The 12518-nt window shown below is 40.0% G+C and overlaps 2 protein-coding genes across 2 annotated transcripts; one reads left to right on the top strand and one right to left on the bottom strand.

Moving 5' to 3' along the window:
- The first annotated feature begins 6776 nt into the window (after positions 1-6776).
- LOC311080103 (uncharacterized protein) lies at positions 6777-9185 on the top strand. Its single transcript, XM_084109869.1, has 3 exons — positions 6777-7229; positions 7847-7996; positions 8677-9185. Exons 1-3 carry the CDS (start codon positions 6854-6856, stop codon positions 8946-8948), a joined length of 798 nt encoding a protein of 265 aa, XP_083965995.1. The 5' UTR covers positions 6777-6853; the 3' UTR covers positions 8949-9185.
- Positions 9186-9961: 776 nt separating this feature from the next.
- Positions 9962-12100, bottom strand: LOC311080339 (uncharacterized protein). The gene is made up of 2 exons (XM_084110255.1): positions 11684-12100; positions 9962-11125 (listed from the first exon to the last, which is right to left on the bottom strand). The coding sequence occupies exons 1-2, from the start codon at positions 11894-11896 to the stop codon at positions 10046-10048; spliced, it is 1293 nt and encodes a 430-aa protein (XP_083966381.1). The 5' UTR covers positions 11897-12100; the 3' UTR covers positions 9962-10045.
- Positions 12101-12518: the final 418 nt, after the last annotated feature.

Below are 12518 nucleotides of genomic sequence, written 5' to 3'. Positions count from 1 at the left end.
CCTCCCTCTTCATCTCTGTCTTCCTCACTCCTGGCCACATCCTCACATACACCCTAATCAAAACATTTGAAATGAAATTGTGAATTTGATATAAACACACCAGACACACGCGTGCACCTGGGATGGAAATAAGCACCACCCATGACACAAACACACACACATGGCCTCTCTTCCTTCATAGACCTCTTTCACAAACTGTAACATTAATTTCATTGCTCACCTGTGAACCTTCCTGTGCTCTCTCTGAAACTGATGCCTCCAGCAACTTCCTCTCCTAAACAAGGGTGCAGTGGTAAAGGAGTAGGGTCAAACAGTTACAGCTGTGGCATTAGCAAACGTCAGTGAATATTGAAAAGTAATATCATGAAATAAATGCAAACAATAATTAATGGTAATAGGCTACTGTTGTTTAATGTCAACATTTTTCAACTTTCAGCTTTCAACTTCACTTACAGGATTTCTCTTGAAAAAGGTGTCAATCTTCTCCTGCCTCTTTCCTTTCTGCATCTTAATGATACTGCAGGACAAAAAGACAGTGGTAAGCTTGATAGTGACATGGGTCCGACAGGACTGTGACTGAGACTGCTAAATTTTGCTTACTTGCGCCCTGAAAAGGGGAGATATATATTTTTTTTTTTTAAACGCCCACACAAAGCTTTTTTTCTGGTGGTATAAATAATGTAACAATTTACTGTTTTTAAAAATAAAATAATATACACTTTTCTTTCATAGTTCTTCAAAAGGTATGCAAACAATGTCATCATTTCTCACTTTTTTTTCCTCAACAGGTACAATCAAACACAACAGGTAAGTATCCACAAAAGTATTCAGCTAATCAACAAACAATGCTCAAAATATCAAAATCAATTGCACTGGCAATAAACCCATAAATACACTGCTTAACAATGGCAATTTGTCCCTCCTCCTCGTCAATTCCCTGCCTTCTTCATCACAGTTACTTTATACATTGCATGCCACATACATAACCGAATTTAGCTATAGCTGCTGAACAATATCCCAATTAGCAATTAGCATTAGTCTAAAAAACAAAATATAATACCGAAAACACTCGACATGTCAACAAAACATAAACAGAACATCTTCCCAAACACATATCAAGCTTATTTAAAAACCTTGAAAGCATAAACACTCATTCAAAGTACCTGGAAAAGGGAGATGTAAATAATCATAACCATAAGTTCCTGCCTCCTCAGCACGAGCTGACCGATAAATCTAACACACCAAGAGAGGCGGGACTTAAGGCAGAACAGCCAATCATCAGCCGGTCACTCTCAAAGCCGGTGTCATGTTTGAGAGGGAGGGGGAGAGGAGGCAGCTGCAGCGAGCGCTGACACAGAGCGGCCAGAGAAACGGAGGAGCGACTATAGTAAGGTGTTTGTGCAAAACTGCAGAAAAAGTGCAGGTGTTGAACCCTCTCACCGGGAAAAGTGTGGGTGTTAAAATACCCACATCCCCCATGGGTGCGACACCCCTGGTATACACCACAAATGGCACTCCTTCCAGGTAGTGGTGCCACTTTTCGACGGCCCAAACCACTGCAAGGCACTCTTTTTCTGAGGTTGAATAATTCACCTCTGCTCCCCTCAATCCTCTCGAGGCATACGCAATCACCTTCTCTTCTCCACTGATGTTCTGTGTTAGAACCGCTCCCAGGCCAATTGAGCTAGCATCCGTCTGAACCTGGAAGGGTTGCGACATATCAGGTTGAGGTAGTACAGGGGCATGTTGCAGAGCATGTTTGAGACTCTCAAAGCTGAACTGGGTTTCATTGGTCCATGTCCATTTCATGCCTTTCCTTTTAAGGTGGTTCAAGGGGGCAGCCAGTTCAGCAAAGTGTGGGATAAACTTATGGTACCATTCAACCAACCCCAGGAATCTCTGGAGTTCCAACAAGTTTTGTGGAGTTGAGTAACCACTGATGGCGGTGATCTTGCCCGAGTCGACTTTTACTCCTTCCTTGGACACAACATGTCCCAAAAACTTGATCTATGCTTTCATGAAGTGGCATTTCTTTAGGTTTAGGGTAAGATTAGCCTCCTTCAGTTTCTGAAAGACAGCTTTGAGATCTTTTAAGTGTTGTTGTTGGCTTGGGGAGTAGACAATTGTCATCTATGTAGACGAAGCACACCTTTCCTCTTAGCTTACCCAACACTCTCTCCATCAACCTCTGGAACGTCATGGTCAAGAAATGAAATAATCCAAAGGGGGTTATAAAGGTTGTCTTTTTCCAGCTGCTTTCTTCCATTTCGACCTGCCAGTATCCAGATTTTAAGTCGAGGGTACTGAAATAATGAGCACCTTGCAATGACTCCAGTATTTCGTGAGTGAGAGGCATCGGGTAGGCATCTTGGGGAGTTTTGGAATTAAGCCGGCGATAATCCACACAGAACCTTAGACTGCCGTCTGTCTTTAGAACCAGTACTACCGGAGATACCCAAGAGGATTGAGACAGCTCAATGATACCTTCTTGCATCATTTTATTGATCTCCCTTTCCATCACCTCTTTCTTCAAGGGAGACACTCTATAGGCTTTCGACCAGACTGGTATTTCATCCGTTGTTACAATCCGATGAATGGCTTGATTAGTTCTCCCTAGAGTTCCAGCACAGACCGTCGCCCATTTATTTAGGAAGGGCTGGACATCTGGCGGTTGTCTTGCTATAATATCTTTTCTGATAGTGGCTATCACAGTGGATGTCTCCAGCTCTCCACCCTTCTCCATGGGCACAGCCATGAACAAGGAGATAACCGGTTCCCTCTTCAGAATGCATTGCTGCTCCCACTGTGGTTGCTGGAGAAAAGGATAGACTCTAACTTGCCCTTTGATCTTGAACTCATAGCTCATCGCAGCAACATACAGCTGTACCCCCGTTTGTCTCAGGAAGTCCAGTCCGAGGACAAGAGGAAATGCTAGGTGTTCATTTGACATTATATAGGTGTCAATGGTCCAGGCCATTCCATTCCACTCATAAACCACAGGAGTTCTACCCTCTGATATGTGAGCCTTTCCATCTGCCACCATGAACGTCCTGCTCAAACTCTGCTGCAGTCGTTCTTCTGGGTTTTTTATAGCCTCCCATAACTGTTTCTGCATTAAGGAATAGGTCGAACCAGTGTTGACAATGGCTTTGACGTGGTAACTCCTCACATCTATGGCCACTTTCAGCAGAGAAGGCGTGGTTGTTTGAATCAGTGAGACATGTTAGACTGGTGTACTCTGTGGTTTCGATTGTTGGTCACGTCGGAATGAGGCACCCTTTTTTCATTCATTATTTACATTGACTCAAGCCTAGTAGTCCTTCTTTGAATTCAAGTCTCTATCCACCAATGATCCCACTTTAACCTTCTGAGGCCTAAGGTGTTTTTGGGGTCCTTGAGATGTTTTGACATGCCCTGACATTTGTGCTTTTTTCAGTTGCTTATAAACATATTAATGGCAAAGGTATAATTACACTCTATTTAGCACAAACAGGGCTACCATAATATGTGAGCAACATGTATGTACATGTTGTATTTTTGAGAGAATAATGTTTATGCATGGTTATTGAAAAAACTAAAAATGAAAGTTTCTGAAATAAGGCCACAAAACACATACTACTGTAAATATGTGTCCACAAGACTTCTGAATAATGCATTTTGTCGCCTAGAGTTTTTTCTTCAAAATTATCTGAAAATCATCCTGCCTAATCATTCGCATAAAACAATACATTGATTTAAATTGTGTAAGACACTTTTTGTTTGGAAAGGCAATATACGTATGGGAGTGAATGATCCTACACCATCATGAATAATGAGTAGTTCACACCTGAGAAGACAATGGCCCGCATAATGGGGCTGCATAATGAGCCTTTCATTCAGGTGTGTCACTGAGCCACAAGAAAGAATGCAAGGACAAATATATATATTGGTATATATAAATATATAATTGGTTCACAGTTGGAAACACAGTTGTTGTTGTTTTTTCACAAATTGTGCTTGCAAATTGTATAATATCCATGGTAAACATTTCTAGTAATTGTGCAGTTAATTGTTCTTACTGTATTTTCAGATTTGGAATATATTCTCTATCCCAATGTGTCACTAATAAAACACAATAAAAATTATTTAAAGAGAAGGCTTATATTGACCTTTTAAGATTTTGTTTACATCTATCCTTGTATATATATATATATATATATATATATATATATATATATATTTGCTATTTTATTAAAAATGTTATACAATTACAACAACAATTAAAATTGTAACAATATTTCCAGTGTAATCTTTCTTTGTAAAAACTAAAGTATACATTTTATCATACGTATTTCAAAGTTAAGGATTCATTAGTTTGAATATAGCCTACATTGGAACAAACACTATAATAACATCTTAGTTGATGACTTTATTTTTGACAAAACATAGTATATATATATTTAACATATGAGCAGAAATTGGCAACATTATAAGCTTATTTGATGTGGCAGTATTTTACGGTAAAAACTTTATAATCTATCCGATTTTTGTAGTCGATTTTTACTCATCTCAGTATAGCAATAGAGTTTGGTAAAAGCTGTTCATTCATTCACACACAGAAGACAATCGCGTGATTAATATTTAAACAGTCTTTTTGCGTACAGACACTATTGCGATTAGAACAAAGCAAATATAGAACTGACCTATTCCTCAGCTGGATCCGTTGCTCCTCGAAATGAAACTTCCAGCACTTCTGAGGAAAATTTTCTAGGATTATTATTAAGATAGTATTATTCCTCACAGCGTTGTAAAGTACATAATAATAATTAATTATAATTTGTTACATTTATATAGCGCTTTTTCTGAGACCTCAAAGCGCTTTACATAGAAAGGGGGAATCTCCTCAACCACCACCAATGTGCAGCATCCACCTGGATGATGCGACGGCAGCCATATTGCGCCAGAACGCCCACCACACACCAGCTTACATGACTCTGATTACTCGCGGTGTGTTTTATCCAGCTAGTGTGGGCGTTCACAGGTTTGCATGGATGCCTCAGATTATTTGCATTTGAACAGCGTGCGCTCTCCGTGGACGGGGTCACATTAAAACATAATGAGCTGAGATGAGAACGACTGACATCTCTCTCTTTTCATACATATTACATAAACTGAAAATATTTGTTTTTTTATAAAAAAAACTTCATTTAAAAGAAGAGAATTCAAGCTTCATGCCTGTGTGACTGTATGCCTGTTTGAGTATTCGCTGAGTTACAGTTCATTTTCGGATGCGTTTCAGAATGGACTTGACTGACAGAGAGAAGGCAGAACTCGCATCATGTTTATTTTTCTTTATTTGTCAAAAAGCACAACACTTTGTTTTTATTGTGTGTATACACAAAAAATACACACTTAACAAGATCGATTGATGTATGAAACTTGTATGCGAGATCAAAGTCAACAGAGTATGAAAAAAAGCGAGACTATCGCCAGCGCGATAGTCGACCCCAGGGGGTTAACAAGCTGCTCCACAGTATGCACTGCACCTCTGAGACTGCTCGCCAGGGAAGGATTACAACTATTTAGAATTCGTCTTACCACCTCCTCTTCTGGCAAGTCGTCCCTCCATCTCAGGCACAGAGCTCTATAATCGTAGGCAAAATCCCGGATACTCTGGTTAGAGCCTTGAATCATAGCCTTGAGCTGGTCTTCTAACTCAGTCAGGTAATCTGTAGAAAGGAAGGCAGACATCAAGGAGTGTTTGAACTCATCCCAATTGCATATCTTTAACTTTTCAGCTGCCCACCAACTCCTCGCAGGACCAGTTAGCACTGCATTGATTGTGGCTAGCAATTCCAAATCTGTGAGTGGCCTGAGTGACAGGAAGTTTTCACACTTTTCAGTCCAAAACATCACAGGTTTCACGGTTTTGACCGAAGGTAGGAAATTCTAGGTTGATAGGATGGGCCTCTGGACACTCTTCCCCCTCACCAGCCACAGCTTGCTCACAAACATTATCTGATGGGTTATCCATGATTTACAGACATACAGTTTTGCAAATATAAAAGGTACAATATAAATTTTTATTCAGTTTCTCACAATAATCCACTGGTGGCATATCTGGGACGAGTTACTCTGTGACACTGCCACAGTAAGCCCTGCACGATGCTCACTTAAGTAAAAAAACAAAACAAAACATATTGTATACTATATATATAAATGAAAAGGGGGACAAATTAATCTTGAAGGACCATATAGATTATATATTATAGAAATGTGGTAAAGTTTTAAATTTAATGAGAGCAGTAGCAGGACAAGATTGGGGTGCTGACAAACAGTCATTAAAGGGCATTTATATTGGTTTTATGCGATCAACATTAGATTATGGATGCATTGTTTGAGTCAGCATCGTCAACGTTGTTAAAGAAACTAGATGTCATGCAAGCTAAGGGATTAAGAATCATTTCAGGAGCAGTTAAAAGCACACCCATTGCAGCATTGCAAGTAGAAACATCAGAAATGCCATTATTTATAAGACAACAAAAATTGGCTATGGCATACTGGATAAATTTACATGGACAAATGGCGCGTTTCCACCGAGTGGTACGGTACGGTACGGGTCGGGTCGGTACCCTTTTATTTGCGTTTCCACTGCCAAAAGTTGAGAATGGTACCAAAAAGCCGAACCGTACCGTACCACTTTTTGGGTACCCTTCCGTTGGGGTACCTAGCACAGTGGAACGGTACTAAAGGGTGGAGCTAGATTCACTGCAGAACGTTGATTGGTTGACAGAGAATCGTCATTTGCGCGTGCCGCAAGGGGAAAGACACAACACACGAGGCGCCATTTTTAAATTACAACACCGTCGCAACAATGTCGCCGCGCAGCATAACTTTACCGTGGTCGACCCAGGAGGTGCAGACCTTCTTGGGTATCATCGGTGAAGAAAGGGTGCAAAGGGAACTCGATGGCATGGTGAGAAACGAAAAGGTTTTTCAGCATGTTTCTGAGAGGATGGCTGTCGAGGGTTACCAGCGGACGTCCGAGCAGTGCCGCATTAAATGCAAGAAACTGCGGAGTGACTATCGTAAGGTGAAAGACCACAACAGCCGGAGTGGTGTTCACAGAAAAAATTGGAAGTGGCTAGAAATGATGGACGCCATCTACGGGCACAGACCGGCGAGTTTGGGACGAGAAGGAGGCATCGATACGGCTACCTCGTTGCTGGAGTCGATGATGGAGCCTCCCGGTAAGTTTGTAATTGTGAAATATAACGTTAGTATACATCGATCACGGGAAAGCTTACGTTCAATGCACAACTTTTGTGCAAGTCTGTTGTTTGTCTGTCAGCCAGCCAGTGTGGTATCAACCGATCATTTGCAAGCTAGCAAAACGCTAACGTTAGTTTATTAGCCTGTGGTGGACGGAGTACATGTCCAGTAACGTTACTTGTAGCCTACAGATACCCTAATAAAATACAACTGTTTTATTACTAAACATATTCTACTAAATATATATTAAAGAGAGATGGGTCCAATGATATAGCTTAAGGAAAGAGTAAGAACTCCGTCTGAAAATTATTATGAAATATCAGAGCAAGGTGAAAATGTCCACATTCAATAGGCTTAAACAGTACAGTAATGTTGTGGGGTAAAAAGTACAATATTATGCTTTGGAATGTAGTGCAATAAAAGTTACTCTTATAAAATTATAGATACTTGAAAAAAAAAATACTTATGTACATTATACAAAGTAAAAATGCTTTGTTTGGCTACCCACTCAGTCCTACTACGTTGTATGTTCTGTATTTATCTCAACCGCATTGTTGCCGTTTGTGTTATTAACGTGACTTTTGTAAATTTTCAGTTGAGCATCCTAGCTGTCAGGAGGAAATGGAGGCACTTGATGAGATTTCCACCCTTGAAAGCTCAAGTTCGCCTGCCAGGACATCAACCCCGACACCACCACCAGAATCTGCTCCATCAACTTCGAGTGAACCTCGGCGTATTACAATCGGTAAGACATGAACACCAGAGTGAAAAGAAATGTATAATACTGTAATAATATATACTAGAGGTGTAACAATATATCGTGCCATAATATATTTCGCAATACAAAAGCGCAACAATACGTATTGTGGATGTTGACAATATGTATCATGGATAGTTCTCCCAAAATAAAAATTACTGTGTGAGAAAAAATTCATGTTTTCAGAGTGTCAGTACTACATTAAATTACTATATAATGTTGCTTATGATGTATACTAATGCAATGGGGGAATATTTGTGGGTCCTCATAATGGCAAATGTCTTATTACCAGAACGTTAAGAATATTCGTCTAAAATAATTCAGTATTTTCAGCTTCAGAATCATGAATATTTTTATTCTGGTGTCACCATTGTCCTTGGGTTACAAGCACCAAGTCCAAGCCTATCCATTTAAGCCCACAATGTAATATCCAAGTTTTCATTTTAATCGACAATAAAAAATTTTTTTTTACCTTTTATCATATGTCGTGGAGTATCGCAATATTGTATCACGAGTTCATTATCGTCATATGTTAATATATACATGTCCAATTTAGACATTGTATTGTAGTACTGTAGATATCTCCCCATAATATTGGTTGGCTCAAATCACAAGGATCAAAATGCTTCGCTAAACAAACCAACATTCCTGTCTCTTTTGCATTCCAGGCAAGAGGAAAAGGGGGCAACAGGATGTTCATGCGGCCCTGGTTGAGATGCAGGCAGCTGATGAGAAGCAGCAGGAGTGGTTGGAGAGGATGGAGGAACGCCGTGACCGGCGCTTCGAACTTATGCTGGAGGATGCACGTGAGGCAAGGCGGCATGAGGCTGAACTAACTCGCCAACACATGGAGCAGTCTGCAAGCTTCAATCAGGCCTTCCTCGGCACGCTCAGTCAGCTGGTGCAGGCGCTGAGTAGTCGCCCCAACCCTGTGCCATGATCCAGCCACTTGTGCTCTTTTGCACACAGCACTTTAGACTTGTTTACTTTTTTGGACTTGTTTAATTTTTTTGGACTTATTTAGTTTTTTGTTTGCACTCGTTTACTTTGTTTGCACTTTTAATTTTTGTTTGCACTTGTTTACAAAACCTTTTTTCTGTCGCACAGCTCATTTTTTTGTCAATAGCATTTGTTTGACTTTTTAAATTAAAGTACTTTTTCATTACCTCATGTGTCCTGTGTTCAATGGCCATCTCACACAATTCCTCCCTTACCCATTCTATAAATTGAGGTCGTTTTATTAATGTTCCTGTCATCTGGTGTCAATGACATCTATTGTTTGCTACCTTGGCCATAATGGCCATTTGGGAGATTATGCTTGCCTTAAATACAAAATAGTTAGCAATGTGTTACTTTACATTTATTGCAAACAAAATCTGAATTTATTTATTTTTACAGTCATAGGTATTGCAGAGTAATAAGTCCTTTACCCCAAATATTATAAATTAATATTATAAATATTATAAATTGTTCCCTTATAATTACACGTGTACTTATAAAGTATGTACAATAATTACAGAAAGGTACGCTGTAAATTCGGTGTACTTACGCAGTACTTTCCGGGCTGTAATCATGAATTACTGCATAAATTATTTGTAATTTTCCATGTTTTTTAGCATAATAGGTCATAAGCTACATACCATGTAATATTAAAATAATTAGCCCTTAGTTGGGTAGCTTAGTTATGAAATACTGCATTTTATTTGTATTTTTCATGGTTGTTACTCCTTTATTCACCAAATATTATAAATTGTTCCCCTATAATTACATGTACACACTCTATAATTACCAAAAGGTATGCTGTAAATTATGTGTACTTGCGCAGTATTATTTTAAGCGTTACCAGATTGGCCATTTGATATAGTTACCCAAAATTAATTATACCTCATGTTTAAACACCATCTACATAAGAGGCAGCGGCAAAAATATTTCACAAAATATGAAGAGGCAGGGTAAAAGTAAAAAGGATTTATTCATGTCCATAAAATCAAAACTTAGCGTTTACACAGGTGTGCCTTTGCTATCTGTACAACAGATTTAACTGTTCAAATAACGCATCAGACCCTCGCGTACATCCCTGCCCTCCTCCTCTGCACCCTGTGCCAGTGGCACCACAGGCTCTGCAGCAACAGGTGTATCCCATTCGTGCTGGTAATCCTCTCCATGCCTTTCACAGAGATTGTGCAGAGCACAACAAGTCAACACCATGGACTTCACCAGTTCGATGTCGCTGTCATTCCTCTTCATAAGGCACCGCCACCTTCCTTTGAGTCTCCCAAAAGCATTTTCTACCACCACCCGAGCCCTGCACACTTTTTTGTTGTAGGTCAGTTGTTCTGCTGTCAGCCGGCCATTGTCAGGGAATGGTTTTAGGAGCCAATTCTGCAAAGGGTAGGCAGAGTCTCCTAGCACATAAAAGCCAGCATTCACCCCACTGATGTTCCTGGTGCAAGCTGGGTAGAGGCTTCCACGCTCGACCAACTCCCACAATGTAGATAGTCTCAGAACCCGAGCATCATGCAAACTTCCAGCCATTCCTGCATATGCACTCCAAAATAGTCCTTTTCCGTCAACTACTCCTTGCAGGATGATGGAATGCCAGCCTTTTCTATTAAAGTAATCGCAGTGGTACTCCTTTGGGGCTATTATGGGTATGTGTGACCCATCAATGGCACCAACACACTGTGGAAGCCCCCACCGGTTCTCAAAGTAGGCTGCCATCTCTTTGAACTTCTGCTGGTCAGGGAAACATATCTGTTCTGGAACTAACAACATGCTAGCGGCCTTGCAGAATTCCTGGACGCACCGACACACTGTTGTTCTGCTGACTCCAAAAAGATGGCCAATACTTCTGTAGTCGCTGTTGGTTGCAAGCTTCCATAGTGCAATGGCAACTCTTTTCTTAAGGGGAACACACTCTCTGTAGTTTGTGTCCTGCTTTTCCATTGCTGGATGCACCATGGCACAAAGGAATATAAATGTTTCTTCAGACATCCTGAAGTTGTTCAACCACTGTGTGTGTGTGAATCCTGGAACGATCACATCCCACCAGTCATTTGAGCGGCTGAAAGTCCAAACGGTTGGTCTGCGGCGCTGATTTTGCACCAGATTGAGTATCTAGAAAACAAACAAACAAAAAAGTTAAGATTAATACAATGTCGCAGTGATGGTGGGTCATTTAATTAAAAGTGCAACTATCATACGCCGGATGAAAAAATACATAAAGTATTATATAAAGTATTATAAACATTGTAAGAGTTACCCTTGGACACGATAGAATATATAAATTTGTTAAAATATCTAATATACTGCACCAGAGAGGGAACTTTGGTGTCATTAAAGCACAAAGAAAAAATAGCTTACAGATATAACTATTTTCTCAAAATTATACTTCTAATCTATCATTAACCACAACTAGTATTGCACTTGTAATAATATAGGCATCAACAGATTCATGTAAAAGTTTAATGATCTTAAAAAGTAACCTTCATAGTGCTTAATGAATAGACTGTAGTTTACAGTTGGCACAGTTAAAATCTGGTTTCACAGGCAGGGCTTATTGTACTTATTTATTCAGTGTAGGGTTATTTAATCTATAACAATATTGCTTAGTTAGCACATAAGACGAAATACATTAATACATGACATAAAAAAGTTAGCTTAGCTCAAGCTTACCCGCCTGCGCCGTCGTGTTTGTCTTGCCTTGTCTTTACTCGCGCGGTTGTCTGTCTCGTCCCAGCTCCTTAAAATTTCCCGAATTCCCCTGTATTTTTCCGCTGTGTTTTTCCTTGCAGCATGTAGCCTTTGCTCAAACAAATATTGTCTCTTCCTTGAGATAAACAGCCACACACCGAGAAGCAAGAATAGGATCTGCTGTATGTCCTCCATTGTTGTTTGCGGTGAACTTTCCTCTTCCCGCGCGATCGAATGACGTCAAGCTACTTTCCGTCATACACCACGCCTATCAAGTGACGTTATCACTACTTTCTGGAATACACCACGCCTATCAAGTAAGGGTACTGTTGGCGGTGGAAACGCTAGCCAAATCATGGTTAACAGACCCGACCCGTACCGACCCGTACCGTACCGTACCGTACCACTCGGTGGAAACGCGCCAAAAGAGTAAGGGAAGTCCTGAATGATTGCTGGGAAATTTTAAATGCAACAGGTAAAGGCTTTGCATGGAAAATAAAGGGGTGGGTTAATGAAGATGGTCTAGACTCAAAATCATTTGCACCAATAGTAGTAATATCCACAATTCCACCTTGGATACTAGCTCAACCTGAAATTGACATAAAATTACACGAGAACAGAAGGGAAATGGATGAAGTTGTTAATATAAACAAATATGTTAATGAGTATATAAAAAACTCACACTACTCATTTCTTCAAATATATACACATCAATACAGCTGAGATGACAGCTATTCTAATGGCACTAGAGTGGGTTTATGAAGTTAGACCTGATAAAGTAATAATATGCTCTGATTCAATGGTAGTTCTTGGGAGT

The sequence above is a fragment of the Abramis brama genome (assembly GCF_963993115.1).
Source record: "Abramis brama genome assembly, chromosome: 3".
Taxonomy (NCBI): domain Eukaryota; kingdom Metazoa; phylum Chordata; class Actinopteri; order Cypriniformes; family Leuciscidae; genus Abramis; species Abramis brama.
Note: the sequence above shows the minus strand (reverse complement) of the source record. Positions and strands in the feature narration are given on the sequence as shown.